The sequence below is a fragment of the Dermacentor albipictus genome, chromosome 1 (assembly GCF_038994185.2).
Source record: "Dermacentor albipictus isolate Rhodes 1998 colony chromosome 1, USDA_Dalb.pri_finalv2, whole genome shotgun sequence".
Classification (NCBI taxonomy): Eukaryota; Metazoa; Arthropoda; class Arachnida; order Ixodida; family Ixodidae; genus Dermacentor; species Dermacentor albipictus.
In genome coordinates, this window is record NC_091821.1 from 507,427,540 (window position 1) to 507,441,651 (window position 14,112).

Here is a 14,112-nt window from a genome sequence, read left to right on the forward strand (position 1 = left end):
ACGAGCGAGATGTTTCCCGAGAGAGTCCCGCCTTGGAGGGCAAGACCCCTGGCCCCACCAGCCCGGAGGTCGATGGGGCTCCCTGAGGGATCTGGCTGTGCCGGCTGTTGCCAGCGCTGGAAGGGGCCGGGGAGGTTGGGGCAGCCTCGGCTGCGCCCACCTTCGGGGTTGATGGCCCCGTCTACTGTGTTGGCGTAGCAGCGTTAGCTGCAGCCGCCGAGGGGGCGGATGGCGTCACTGCCGCCTCACTGGGTGTGGGTCGGACAGCCGCCGGAGACCGTTGTGGCGCTGCCCCCTGACGCGCCACATCGGCAAAGGTGTGCTTTGGCAGGAAGGATACCCGCCTGCGTGCCTCTTTGAAACTTATGTTTTCTTTGACTTTAATTGTAACTATTTCCTTTTCTTTCTTCCACAATGGGCACGACAGCAAGTATGTAGCGTGCTCCCCTTCACAGTTTACACAATGGAGAGAGTTTTCACAAGTTTCAGAGGTGTGCTCATGAGCACTGCATTTCGCGCAGGTTTGGCGGCCTCGACAGCTCTGTGAACTGTGACCGAAACGCTGGCATTTGAAGCAACGCAGGGGATTTGGAACATATGGGCGAACACGGAGCTTGATATAGCCGGTCTCGATGGACTCGGGCAGAACACTTGTGCCAAAAGTAAGTCTCAGGTGTTTGGTCTGAATTTCCTTATTTTCACGCCTCATCTTAATTTGCTTAACGTTGATGACGTTCTGCTCACTGAAGCCCTCCAAGAACTCAGCCTCAGTCAGCTCCAAGAGATCATCATCGGAGACTATGCCACGGCTGGTATTCATAGTATGACGCGGTGTTACTGTTACTTTGGCGTCGCCAAATGATACTAGATTGGGTAGCTTTTCATATTGCTTCAAGTTGCGGAGCTCCAAGAGGAGATCACCGCTTGCCATTCTGGATGCTTTGTAACCGGTACAAAAAACTTGGGTCAGAGACTTGGACATGAGGAATGGTGAGATTGTTCAAACGGGTTTGTTTGGTGTTTCAGAGTGGACTACATGGAATCGAGGAAAATTTCTTTTTGACGGGCAAAAAATTCTAAGACATCATCGGTGCGCCCCCTCTTCAGGGAGCGATCAGGTAGTGGGGGGAGAGAAGAAGCCATAAGAGATTGTAATTTCGGCAGTAACGCCAGCCACCCACTGTGGAGTCCTACAAGGGGACGCTGCAGGGCCTGTGAAACACGGCCTGCAAACGCCAGCTGTACATTACCACTATAACCAAATATGAATTAACCTAGGTTGGCTATTCACACAAGGTTAACCCTTGCCGCCGTGGAGAAAGGAAGTAACTGGAAGAGAGAAGAAGACAGGAAAGATCACGAAGTGAGAGATAAAGACGAAGGTTTGAGGAGAGAGAGGGACAGGAAGAGCCGACTGCCGATTTCCCCCGAGTGGGTCAGTCCGGGGGTGCCGTCTACGTGAAGCAGAGGCCAAAGAGGTGTGTTGCGTCCGCCGGGGGGCCTTAAAAGTCCAAACACCCGGCATCGGCTCAACCCCCAGGATCCCCCTTTCCCCGGACACGGCAAAGCCGCGCACAGCTACACGCGGGAGGGTCCAACCCTCGTGTGCTCGGGTACGTGGTGTCATCATCATCAGCCTGGTTATGCCCACTGCAGGGCAAAGGCCTCTCCCATATTTCTCCAACAACCCCGGTCATGTACTAATTGTGGCCATGCCGTCCCTGCAAACTTCTTAATCTCATCCGCCCACCTAACTTTCTGCCGCCCCCTGCTACGCTTCCCTTTCCTTGGGATCTAGTCCGTAACCCTTAGTGACCATCGGTTATCTTCCCTCCTCATTACATGTCCTGCCCACGCCCATTTCTTTTTCTTGATTTCAACTAAGATGTCTGTACGTGGTGTCGCAACACACCAAACGCCTGCTGACGCAGACGCCCCTGCGGGGGCTCGATCCATCAATAAAATCAGCCGCAGACACAGCAGAATCCCGAGATTTTTTTGCTTTCTACTTTCATGATCGAAAAAGTTCACAGCACGTTCAAAAAGTACCGCCTGGCAGGAAAAAATCAAACTGCTTAGAAAACAAAAATATAGTTCTCCTTCACATCAAATGGTGCACTATGTCCATGAGCAGTGTGGAAGGTCTAAGAAAGCGGCATTTCAAACCACTGATAGCAGGCGGCCATTTATGCTTTCTACTTTGACAATTGCGGAACTTCAAAGCGCGTTCAAAAATCACTGCCTAGCAGGAAAATATAGAACTGCTTAGAAAACAAAAGTATAGTTTTCCTCCTTCATGTCCGATGGTGCAGTGTGTCCATGAGTGGCGCGGAAAGCCTCGAAAGTCGCATTTAAAAAACAATTGTTAGTGGGCTAACAATTCACAATTGGTGTGGTAGAGAAAGACAAAGCTGCCGTTGGCATGCCATGGTGGTCATTGCGTCGTCACCAAACAGATGCTCTCATGCATCCGTTGTTACACCATCGTCCTCATGACATTGTGGTTGTGTTGATGTCGTCATTCCAGCTTCTTCATTTGGTGGTCGTCATCTCATTGTTCTCATGCTATCGTTGCCACACTGTTGTTTTTACACTATAGTCACAATTTAAGAATCCAGATTTCATTGTTGTGCCATTGCTGTCCCATCAATATCATTCCTTCTTTGTCATTCCAATGTCATTGCGTCCCCGTCACACAATTGTCATCACGCCACCATGCACATGGTGATCTTGGCAAATGAGTGCCAAAGCAAGGTTGGACGATATCGCAGTATGTGGCATATTGCCGAAGCAACGAAATTCTCAGAATTACTATTACAGAAGTTAAAAGTCACTTCGGGAATAGTCTCCTGCTACATTGCTTGAATGCTATTGGCATTACCTTCGACAGTCATTGCGTGATGACCCCTGCCATAATTTTTATATTCTTGTCTCTTTCTTTCCCCTGCTTCATTATGATGAAATAAACAGTTTCACACTTGTAATCGTCTCACCCTTACCCGGTCTCGATGGTCTCTCAAACGCCTGCGGCCGGGGGAAAAGGCCCTGCTACCCAGAAATAATGCCGCCAGAAGTAAACAGCGGTTCCACTAACTGGCATTGCAACACCGCGTACCAGTGCCTTTCTAATGTGCAGATCCTCAGCTGTTGTCTAGCAAAAATAATTCAAAATGCTGGTGAAAGCCTTTGTTTAGTCATCTGGTCATTGCTACAAAAAGACGAAAACATACCATTGAATGCGATAGGGACATTATGTGAGTAATGCTAAGGGCTAAGCCTCCCTGCTCCATAAGAGACAGCCGACAACAGGATAGAATGCAAATACAATTCTTAGACGAAAACATACCATTGAATGCGATAGGGACATTATGTGAGTAATGCTAAGGGCTAAGCCTCCCTGCTCCATAAGAGACAGCCGACAACAGGATAGAATGCAAATACAATTCTTAGACCACTGTGCTTTTGTGGCATATTGTGCAACATTTGGTCTGCAACCTGGCCAAAATGCTCTTCACAGAGCAGAAGAGAAGGATGTCTTGGGAGACAAAGACAAGCAAAGCACTTCAGACTGAGGGCAAAACACTTCAAGAACCCCACACTTGATAGGACATCAATGACTACAGTTCTAGTGCCTTTTGATAAAATAAAATCGAAAGTACAACTTTGCAAGCCGTTTTCTCATAACTGTTTTTCTTGCCTTCTGCTTAGCTTGTCCTGCTCATTTCTTTGCGACTACTAGGTCTATTTAAATTCAGCAATTTTTTTTACTACGTCTTTTCAAACGCAATTCGGGGTGTGACATTCTTGCTTTTTGAGTGTGGCTTTTCAGAATTAGTGATTCAACTCGTTCACAGTCTAGATGCCTGTTGTACAGGCACCTCATAAGAAAATGAGAAATAAAAAAAGCCATGTCGCAAAAAAAAAAATCTAAGACTACCATACCCTCAACTATTAATTTTGGAACACATTGTGCTCCAAATGACTTTTTCTCCATTTTGTGCAGGCTTGTCATGACGTACAGGCTTGGGACAAGCCTGTATGTCATGTGACATTCTGCAGGGAAGTTGCTGTGCGGGCGGCTACTGTACTTGATCACATACTCGTCCTGACTTTTCTTGTTTACACAGGATCTAGCGGCCGAAACACATATCATGCGATCGCAGTTTGCTCATGTAACGAACGTTAGTGACGAAAGGTGGTTTTCCGAGACTGTATAAACCAGTAAAAAAAGAAGTGTAAATGCACTGATTAACTTTTTCTGTTCTTGATCGCGAACGCTGGTGCCGAGAAACTGCACGTAACAGGATCACATCAACGAGGACATACTGTATTCGACCAAATACTATGCTGTTCAGTATTCAAATCGATTCAAGTTCCAGCATTCAGAATTTTGGAATTATTTGGAGCAAACAAGGAAAATTTTAAAACATTTACCGTCAAGAGTTTCAATGTCGGCACTTTTTTAGCCACTTGCAGAATAACGTCCGTTGTTTTCTGGTGAATTTGGATGTTTGTGACTCCTGATTTCTTGGCGGTCCCCATCGAGGTTGAATTATCGGTTGGGACGTATAGACAACGGGGTGTTTGATTTATTAAGCCGCTTTAGACATGCGTGCTGTGTGTGCCTGCAGACCATTGCAGCCACATGCATATTGCACAACTGCTAATTTTTGAGTACCTTAGTGCAAAATCGTGCTTTTTTTATCAGGATGGTGCAGGAAATCTCGTTCGGCACAACTTGGCACAAGAGTGTGAGCATTGACAAAATGTTTCCAGGGTATTATGTTCTTTTTCTTTATGTTCAAAACATATTAGAAGGGGTTTTTCTGTATTTTGAATTGAACACATGTTCTTGTCTCCTTGTTTGTTTTCAAATTCTGTGACACACTGGTCGAAATAATACCGTGTGAGGTTAACTCAAATGCATCAAAGTTCTGAGGTGCTGCTCCAATAGCCTTGAAACAAATGATGAATGCCGAAACATGGTTTAAGACAAAAGCAAGCAGTTGTGCATCACTGCAGCTGGCAACAAAAAGGCCTAGGAAAAAATACTGTTCGTGCAAAAGAATGATTTTTTTTTCCATGCGCACAACTCTAAATGTAAGAGTCACCTAGAGGCTTACACAGTAGACTAAACAGCTCTTTATCACGTTGAACCATGCGTGGAAGCTTCTGCTCAATAATGCCATGCACCTGTGGTGTGCTGTAGAGTAAGCAGTGCCACATTGCAGGTCCCGTCATACCAATCTAATTTGAGGCGAGATGAATGGGAGGAGACATAGCCTTCACTCACCTCAGGCACTCCTAGCTGGCGGCAAGCACTCAGGAAGTTTTCCACATTGCGTCGACACTTGGCCAGAGTGAGCTTGGGCTGCAAGGACAAGAGGGAGCATAAAGGGTGTCAGGAACAGCTGTCAACTCTCGTCAGGAGACTGCCCTTGACAAACAAGATGTGGAGAGCCATGCAGCTTTTCATGACAAACCTTTCCTGCTGATGGCACACTGGAAGATTCACTCACAATTACTCTTTGTGCTTCTGAACTTGCTTTCCAACTGTGAATCTAAGGAGAATTGTTCACTTTACAACAAAAAGTAAGGCCTCTTAATGCCTAGACAATGGGGCTTCATCATTATGTGAGCTAAACCATCACGATGAACACTGCAGTCATCACGCCATTATTAAGTCCTATATTAAGGGGGGCCCGGGTCTTTGAGACAGAAAATTGGCCCCAAAATTCGAATTTTCAATTTGTATTTTCCGCATTCCTAACGCATTTCTGCGCCTATCTACGAAATTTGGTTACGAAATACCGTGTAGTTCTTCCGTTATCGTCACCTAAAGAAGCGAATCTGCAAGCGTTGCCCTTTAAATTGGGGACAAATCGTGCCTGATTTTCATCGCGCATAACTTGTTAATTACACGCTCTGCCAGCGCCATTTTGGTATCGTTCGAAAGCTCACGTTTATGGCTTTCTTTATTCATCAGTCGGCAATAATGCCGGCTCTGCCGGCACAAAAAAAAAAAAAAAAAAAAAAAAAAGAGAAAAAAAAGAAAAAGAAATTCGTGGCGCATGCTATTATTGGTCAGTTTGAGCATGTGACCACAATGGCAAGTCATGATTGGTTCCAAGGACCACGAGCGCGCAAACCACTCGTGGCTCAAATGACAGAAACAGCTGCCATTTTGTGTTAGTCTCATGACTGTGACGCTGGGTATGCTGGAGGTCTGACAGAGTTTCGTTCTGTGAACCGTTACAGACAGAGATGTAAGAGACGCGATATACTTCCCAAAGCGATCCCGTCGTCGCAGTCGGCACAGGATACCTGGCAGGTTGCCGCTGAAGTCGTACCACTGCCAAACATTGACACCTAACTGCTTTGCCAGATCATGGATATCCACACACCGGTTACGCTCACGTAAGAATTGAACATGGCTGTTGTAATTGAAGATGAAGTGGATAAGATAAGAGCACGTGAGAAAGCTACGCTCGACAGGAATGCATCTACGACGGCCACGGGGTGAAAGTTTGGTGTTTTCTTAAAGATCCGACCACCGATAGTGCAACAGCCTCGTTCGTGAGACCCGCTACTCCGTGCATTGTCATCGGACTTGCAGCAGTGAACAATCTTCTTGACGTTTTCTCGTGTAATATTTGCGGTGGTTCTACGTTGTGGGGGTTCCACTCTGTGTGCGGCTAGGGCTGAAGGCGAGCTCCGGATCTAGCCCCACGCAGTCGCTTTGTGTTACTCCCCAACCCGTAGCGCGGGAATCGCGGCTACGTCGGGTTCGAACGAATAAGGCAACCAGCGGCGTCAATTGTAAGAACGTTTATTGCTACTGGCAATAAAGGACACTGGCAGAGGGATGTCCTCTCTGTAATAGTAATAAATAGGCTGGCCTCGTTGCCCGGGATAGTCAGGCAACGTGGTCACTCACGGGTTGCAGCAGTACTCCAGTCCGGCAGGTTAGGGGTCCGGCCTCAGAGAGAGAGCGTCTCCCCCGGTCGCGCTGTTTTGTACCTTTTTGCCTGGGCGAGGGGAATGTCCTCCTCGCCCGTAAGCTACCCGCCCGCGAGTGAGGGTGGAAGGGTGCGCGCGCGTCGCGAGAGCGATGGAGAATCGGGAGAGGGCACAGTGCGCCTCTCCCCGGTCTATGCCGGCGCTCGACGCGACGGCGCGGGGGAAGATGGGCGCGTGTGCTCCCCACAACGTAGCTGGTATGGAGCGATCAGGCTTACTGTCTCGCTACTAAACTCACTGTGGTTTGCGAAATCTGCGGTGAAGTTGTGTCGGGATGGAGCTTACGGGTAGGGCCCGAAAACATGTAGTCCTTTTGAAGTGAACGTGCTCGCAGTGCATGCTATGTCGTCGACCGGCAACGGCCAAATGTCCATTAATTATACCTAGTGCCTACTGATGGACTTTGGTGCCGTTTTTTCAAACTTTATTTCAATATATCAGTTGTGAAATGTTTTTCGGTGTTTTCTCAAAACAACAATTTTGATGATGATGCTGTATTGGAGGTGCGTTATCTCTGCTTCTACTCGTGCTATCACTGCAATTATTTTTTGCCAGAAGGGCGAAGCTGTGTGGAGTGCAAATGAGCAAAATACCATTGTTGCACATATTAAAACATTTCTGAAAAAATGATTCCTTTTTTAGCAGTTAGATGGATTTCTCTTACTGAAGCTTGCAATGTTCTCATTTGATATAAGATTGGGTTAGAACTCCATACATGCTTATTTGCACTTTTTGTTAGTTCCACATCATTTTCATGTGTCGATATTTATTATGCCAGTATAGTTTGGAAGATAGCTCGCCTTCAAGCAAATTATGCAATAAAGCTGAATTTCTTCCATTTCGGGAAAGAGACCTACTTTTGCAAGAAAGTTGAATGTATATTTAGAACTAGCACACTGAAATACATTAACTCAGCAAGTTTTATCACAATTAATTGACTTAAACAAAAGTTTTAACCCTTTGAGGGTCGAATTATCTTGAAAAAAACTTTCCCAGGTGGTCAAATTACTTTACTGCGGATCTTGAATGTACAAAACGTATAAAGTCGGGAATTAATACTAAAAAATAATTAGGAACAGTATTTTGGTGTCGGCATCACTCAGAACTGCAAAATGGTCAATAGTACTTCCGAGCGTGGTACTCCTTGAAACACGGGTATACGCACAGCGCCTTAGCGCAGTCTGCACACCTAAAATGCATGTCTGTTTTCTTGGAGCAAGGAGTTGTGTTGGCGCACACATGACATCTCTGCGTGCGGCTGCCTTGGGCAGAGGTCTGAGGCACCCTCTCGCGTAAGCGCGTTGCCGCGGAGAGCGAGAATACCTCGTGAGCGATTGTGATAAACAAGCTAAGAGCAGTGCCAATCAAGATAAAAATCAACTTCCGCCACCCCTGCGAGAGCGTGCCGACAAAGAGAAAAAGCACGTTTCGCGCGCCTCTGTTGCGATCACGCGGCGGAACCGAAACCGCGAAAGCGCGTTGCCACTGAGAGCAAGAATACCTTGCGATCGCGAACGTCGCTGATAAACAAGCTAAGAGCAGCGCCAATCAAGATAGAATTCAACTTCCACCTCCCTGCAAGAGAGTGCAGACAAAGAAAACGATGTTTCGCGTGCCTCCGTTGCAATCACGCGGCGAAACCGAAACCGCCAAAGGGGCGTTGCCACAGTCTGAGCGACGCGCTGAAGCTAGCAATCAGTTCTGTTTATCTCCCCAAGAAGGTAGCGCAAATTTCAAACGCTTCTTGTAAGTGCTAAGAGGTGGCAGCACCTCTCGGTGAGCCCGCATCGTCATTATGGCGCGAAATTTCAAACGGAGGGTCGGAACCGTACCCGTATGGCGAAGACCCTGCGGGACAGAAAACCGCCGCCGTACATTTACGGCAAAAACCTTCAAAGGGTTAAAATGCAGGCCCCCCCCTTATATTTAAAACCACATATTCGGGCTGTATATGTCATAAACTACCTTTTCTGTAATTAAGCACACCTTATTCATCATAAAACTACTTCAAGTCAAATATATACTGAGCAGCAGCAGCGGCAAGTAAGCGCTGGAATAAAACCGAAATTCGAGTGAGTGCCGTTCCTATGCCATCTAACCAATTGGTGCCATCTTGGCCTTGTTTTGTTTGCAAATTCCTGCACTTTTTCTGGCTGCCTTTGGCACCAGCGACAGCGGAGTGGCCAAAGCGTGATTCACTTGTGATTGGGCGGAGGGGGGGTTTAGAGTTCCCCACATCTCGAATGTGAAACTTGTGGGGATGCGCGACTCTCACGCGTCCCATGATACATTGTTTTTCTGCATAACTCCCATCCCCTGCATTCCGGCTTCGCCACGTGGCCTGAGTGATACCCGCGGCAGTCGGTCTGGTTGAGGCGCAGTACGAGAGATGGTGCGAGTGTTGCACTGCTAACGCCGCCTACCGGCGGGGTTACATGGGCGCGGGAGGACAAGGCGCTTCCTCTTTGGTTCGAGGTCGTCAAGCAGCGCGGACGTTCCGCGCGTGCTCCGATCCATGCTTCTGCGAGACCGTTTCGTGAGGCGTCGTACAAACGTGCCACCGTTCGCGTGACCGAACGTGCAAATGACCAGGTGTTGGGATCCAGCATGGGGCGAACATATACGCTCGTTATCCAGTCGTGGTGAGCCGAACTTCCGCGATTTGTCGCACACCCATCGGCATGCTTTGTGGATAGCAACTTGGCTAGCAGGCATCGATCTATGAAAGGTGCAATAAATGCCCTTGTGATTGTTTGTACTGTGTTGTCATTCCTTTGTCCCAAGAGCACGGGTGAGGATCCCACAAGCTGTGACTGGATAATGTGCGCGCTCCTCAAGCAAGTGGGGCAATGTGGCTGCCACTGGCTGCTCCGCGTGCGCGATGGCCTCCTTCAACAGAACCCCCGCTCCCTTCTCGTGCGTCACCTGCCGCAACTGTTTGTTTGCTTCATTGCTGCTTGTCTTTGTTGGCTCCGCTACACTTTTCGTTGGTGTTGCGATTGCTCACCGCACTTTCTCAGGTTTTCACCATCTTTACGATCTCTTGTTGTGCCTTATACTTGAAAAGTTTCATGTAACCTGCCTGATCCTTGCATCTTTGGACAATATGCGTGGAGCAAAGCTACTTGTGTTGAGTCTGTGGTTCGGTATGCACAAGCGTTTCGTGTGTTTGCATAGCGAAGTAGGCTGCCAACAACAATTATGTCGACTCCTTCGACAACACAGCTTTTGTTCTATCGGTACAAGGTAACAATCGTGTTGACACCCCCAGCAACTTATCTACTGCACCATCATTACAATAATGCATCCTTGCAAGCGTGCTTGGTGTCCTGATTGTATCAGCCTTGGTGATGGCAGCCTGCACATGGACTAGACCAGAAAATGAAGCCAGGAGAAGAAACAGCAGCGGAAAAAAGTGTGCAAAGACACTTATAGCTATTCTGCAAGGTCATTTTAGGCCTAAAAATGTGTATGCGACTTTCAAGGGCCATTTTCTCAACTTGAATTTATTGCCTGCTGTGGCTGGTCACACCAGCTATATCTTGGGAACTGTTTATCAGATCTCTATCGGGTATTTTTTTTACTCTGTACCTCAATACATTTCTGAGGGCAAAACAAACCTGTTTTTTCTATATATTGTGTCAGGAATTTGTATGCACAACTAAAATTTGACAATTCCAAGTCTAATCAACAACGCTAAATTGAATGTTGTGCAGAAATGTTTGTCAAAAAGATTTAAAAAAAGGCTCCATCTTGCCCTGAGGTACTCATCCAGGAATCAGCAAAATGAATTTCATGGTGCCAGCACAATTCGCATATTCTCGAGGCCTTGCCTAAGAGACCCATACAAAGTACACTTAAATCTCAATATAATAAACCTCGATTTAACTAAATTCATGATGTAACAAACTACTTTAATTTCTGGGATCTTAGTTGCATAGAAAACAGTGTACAGTCGACTCTCGTTACAGTGGAACCTGATAATCCAATAAAAAATGTCAGTTTTATCCAAAATCCGTAACATTCGAAACGCCTCACTTCTGAAACTTTGGTTGCGATGTTTACCAACTTTACTGCAAAGAGAAAGTGACAAATGTTCAAAGTAAAAAATAAAAAATAAAAATATATAAGACAGTGTGTGCGAAACTGTTGGCGAAACTGCTATCTACTGTGGCAGCAAATTAGGCAAGATAAGCGTGGCAGCAGCAGCGAGCAAATTGACCTTTGTGCTGCCTCTCGCTTAAACACGAAGTAAACATCGAAAGCACAACGCATATGAAGTTACCGGCACTGGGCGCACTTCGTCTGCATCGCCAATCGTTTTCAAGATACGGCGGCCTTGCGTAAGCAGCTGCCGCCGGAGTAGAATGCCCCTCTCTCTTGCCTCTTCCCTCCATGCCTTGTGCGCAGAATACAGCGGCACGCTTCCGTACCGCTTTCCTCCCTCCCTCGCGTGCCCAATATTGAGCAGCAATTGTTGGCTGATCCTCACAAGTCAGTTGTCAACCTGTGTTGACATGGCAGAAGTATGTTTTATACACCCGATTCTGAAAAAAAAATTGCCGGTAATTTCGTCCGCTGTAGCCAATAGTCCATGGTAGTGCGGTCCATTAGAAGCGAACTTCGTTGCACTAATAAAATAGGTAGAACAAACTAAGGCTGAAATATGGTCAGTTATATCCGAAAGTCTGTTGTATGTGGGCTCATCGTAATGAGCATAGAATGTATTTATTTTTAGTGATTTAACTAAGAAACTTCGAGACACAGTTTAAATTTGAGGAAGTTTTGGCCATTTTAGTCATCTTCCATTTCTGTTCCTGTACAGAAAGAAACAAATAAATGAAATGTACTTGGAGCCTGCATGGCTAGTAAATATAGCAAAAGAACTACGTTGACTGAGGCAAAAGTTATTTCAAGCGTCCTTCTGCATGAAAAGTTTGAGTGGCAAAATTGCTGTCAAAGCGCGCACCAGGACGCGGCAGGCAGGAAACACAGTTGCGTCATTTGCCGCATTGATAAATATTGTCATGTGGTAGTGACTGACGTGATGAAGGCGGTCTTTTAGCGATCTCTCTCGCCGACTTCTATTTGCCAGTAGCCAGACTTGAGATCCATCGACGAGAAGTATTTTGCCTTGCAGAGCCGAGCTAATGCGTCCTCTGTCCGTGGTAGAGGGTATACATCCTTCTTTGTGATTTTGTTCAGTCGACGATGATCGACGCAGAAACGTAAGGTTCCGTCCTTTTTCTTCACCAAGACAACAGGGGATGCTTACGGGCTTTTCGACAACTGGATGATGTCGTCGGGCAGAATTTCGTCAACTTGTTCTTTTATAGCTTCACATTCTCGCGGTGAAACTTGGTAAGGGCTCTGGCAGAGTGGTCGAGCGTACTCCCCGATGATTATGCGATGCTTGGCAACTGGTGTTTGTCTAATCCTCGATGACGTCGAAAAGCAGCCTTTGTAGCACACCTCTGAGCTGCTGTTGCTTAATCACGGGAGACTTGGATTAATGTTGTAGTCTGGTTCAGGAACCATGGTCGTCGGGGTAGATGTGGCGGAATCCGAGAGACTGGTTTCCAGAATTTCCTCGATGTACACGATTGTGTTGCCCTTGTTGACGTGCTTGAACTCCTGGCTGAAGTTTGTCAGCAAGACTTCAGTTTTCCCTCCATGCAGTCAAGCGATCCTTCTTGCGACGCAAATTTCACGGTCCAGCAGTAGACGTTTGTCACCCTTGATGACGCCTTCTATGTTGGCAGGTGTTTTGGTGCCGACGGAAATGACAAAGCTAGAGCGAGGCGGGATGCTGACTTGACTTTCGAGCACGCTTAAGGCATGGTGACTACGAGAGCTCTCCGGCGTTATCACTTGATCTTCCGACAGTGTTACCGACTTCGACTTCAGGTCGATGATTGCGCCGCGTTTGTTCAGGAAGTCCATGCCGAAAATGACGTCTCGTGAACACTGTTAGAGGATAACAAAGGTGGCAGGGTAAGTCCGGTCATGAACGGTAATTCTTGCCGTGCAGATTCCAGTCGGCCTGATGAGATGTCCTCCAGCGGCCCGAATTTGAGGGCCTTCCCATGCAGTTTTAACTTTCTTCAACTGGGCGGCAATGTGTCCACTCATTACGGAGTAATCAGTCCCTGTGTCCACTAAGGCGGTAACTGCGTGGCCGTCAAGAAGCACGTCGAGGTCGGTGGTTCTTTGTCTGGCATTGCAATTAGGTCTTGGCATCGGATCACGGCTGCGTCGTGTTGAACTGAAGCTGGAACATCGCGTCGTCAAGTCGTCTTTCGTTGGTGTAATCTCTTCAACTGGGCGGCAATGTGTCCACTCATTACGGAGTAATCGGCCCCTGTGTCCACTAAGGCGGTAACTGCGGGGCCGTCAAGAAGCACGTCGAGGTCGGTGGTTCTTTGTCTGGCATTGCAATTAGGTCTTGGCATCGGATCACGGCTGCGTCGTGTTGAACTGAAGCTAATGGCGAACTGAAGCTAATGGCGAACCCTTGCAGTCCCATTTCCCGGTATGGGCATTGGCGGTAGACTTGACCCGCTTCTCCGCAGTGGTAGCAGAGTGGGCGGTGGTCAGGAACGCGCCAAATGTCCATCTTCCTCGCGTAGCGGTGCTGGTTGATGGGCGGGCGTGCTGGCCGCGGCGGCAGTGGATGACGGAATTGTGGCGTCCCTGTTCCCTGGCGAGGTTGTGCAGGGGGGCCTTTGCGGCGGGCGACGGCAGCGTAGGTCATCGCTTCCGGCTGGGGCTGCTGTGATTCTGGTTACACCTCAGGAACTCCAAGGGATCGCTCGAGCTAATTTTTGACGATTTCAGCGAATGAGGCTACTTGAGGCTGCGACCTAGGGTACAACTTCTGCAGCTCTTCCCGTACGATCGCTCTGATAATCTCGCGCAGATCGTCGGTGGCCAGCGATTGAAATCCTGTGTAGTTGGTAGAGTTTGTACGGCGGCTGAATTACCGGTTCCGCATTCCGAGTGTCTTCTCGATGCTGGTGGCCTCGCGAAGGAACTCTTCTACGGTCTTCGGTGGGCTTCGTATCATTGCGCCGAAAAGTTCTTCCTTCACAC

General features: G+C 47.6%; 1 protein-coding gene across 3 annotated transcripts in view; it reads right to left on the reverse strand.

Annotated features, from left to right (window-relative positions):
• Positions 1-14,112, reverse strand: part of Lrch (Leucine-rich-repeats and calponin homology domain protein) — a 205,513-nt gene that overhangs the window by 60,390 nt on the left and 131,011 nt on the right. For all 3 annotated transcript variants that reach the window (XM_065439258.1, XM_065439257.1, XM_065439256.1), the window contains one exon: positions 5,294-5,371. In XM_065439258.1, the coding sequence (XP_065295330.1) occupies positions 5,294-5,371 (78 nt within the window). The remainder of the gene's footprint in view (positions 1-5,293; positions 5,372-14,112) is intronic.